Source organism: Emiliania huxleyi (genome assembly GCF_000372725.1).
Source record: "Emiliania huxleyi CCMP1516 unplaced genomic scaffold EMIHUscaffold_10916, whole genome shotgun sequence".
Classification (NCBI taxonomy): Eukaryota; Haptophyta; order Isochrysidales; family Noelaerhabdaceae; genus Emiliania; species Emiliania huxleyi.
In genome coordinates, this window is record NW_005201839.1 from 1 (window position 1) to 1061 (window position 1061).

Below are 1061 nucleotides of genomic sequence, written 5' to 3' on the forward strand. Positions count from 1 at the left end.
GGCGCTGCTCCCGGCGCCGCGCCCGCCGCCGCGGCGCCAGCCGCCGCGGTGCCCACCGCCGCGCCAGCCGCCGCGCCCGCCGCCGCGCCAGCCGCCGCGCCTGCGGCTCAGTCGTACGCAGCCGCGGCTGCACAGCCGCCTGCCGGCAGCCTCACAATCCGGCCGGCCAAGCGCGGCCGGCGCAAGGCTGCGCCCCGCGTCGACAGGAACGCGCTCTCCGCGCGCGGCGACGGTGTGCCGCCGCGGCGTTCGCGCTCCTCGTCGCCTGACGCGCCGCCTGCGAAGCGGGCCTCTTCTGCCGGCTCCTCTGTTTGCGGCTACGACTCCGAGGCGCCGGAGGAGATCCAGAACGAGGCGCTCTACCGGGCCTGCCGCGCGTACGGCTTAGGTGAGCAATTCCTCGCTGCGGCGCAGGACGAGGGCACATTCGGCGAGTGGCTCGACGAGCTACCCTTCGAGGTGGCTGCGGCGACCGCCCGGCTGCTCAAGCACCACGCGCGCTCCGGCGCGTGGGTCGAGCTCTCGCCCGGCAACCCTAGCCAGGCCTCACGCGCTGGCCGTGACCGCGACCGCTCGAGCCCGAACTGCCCGTCAGATATGTCGGAATTGTCGGAGAATAGCGACTAGCACACCTCTGAGTCCCAGAAACCCGAGGAGTCACACAGTCCACCTGTGTGATGCACGCCCTGCGAGCGGGGCGGGGTGCGCACTGTCCCTCTGTGTTTGTGTGCGTCGCCCATCTCTCCCTGGAGATGACTGCTCTATTTATTTATTTATAGCTGCGCAAAAAAAAAGAGGGGACACGCGATTCCCGCATGGGTTGTGTCCCCTCGCGCTGCTCGCTCGCCCGTGCGGAAGGCATGGCCGCGGAGGAGGCGAGTACGCGCTTGCCAGGCCTTCCGCAGACAGCCTCTTGGCCAGACTGAGGGTCGGCTTTGTGGCGTGGCCCGTGCGCTGCGCTGCACAAAGCTGCGTAAACTGCGGGAGCATCCTGTGCTTCCTTTGGGAAGTGCGCACCTCCTGCAGCTGGTGGAAGGCCGTGCCGCCGCGCGCCTGCTCCG

General features: G+C 70.1%; 1 protein-coding gene across 1 annotated transcript; it reads left to right on the forward strand.

The window, feature by feature from the left end:
- Positions 1-91: 91 nt before the first annotated feature.
- EMIHUDRAFT_125613 (hypothetical protein) lies at positions 92-627 on the forward strand (the record flags this gene model as incomplete). The annotated part of the gene is made up of 1 exon (XM_005792138.1): positions 92-627. A coding segment is annotated over one exon (536 nt), but the record flags the coding sequence as incomplete, so codon positions are not given.
- Between the last annotated feature and the right edge of the window lie 434 nt (positions 628-1061).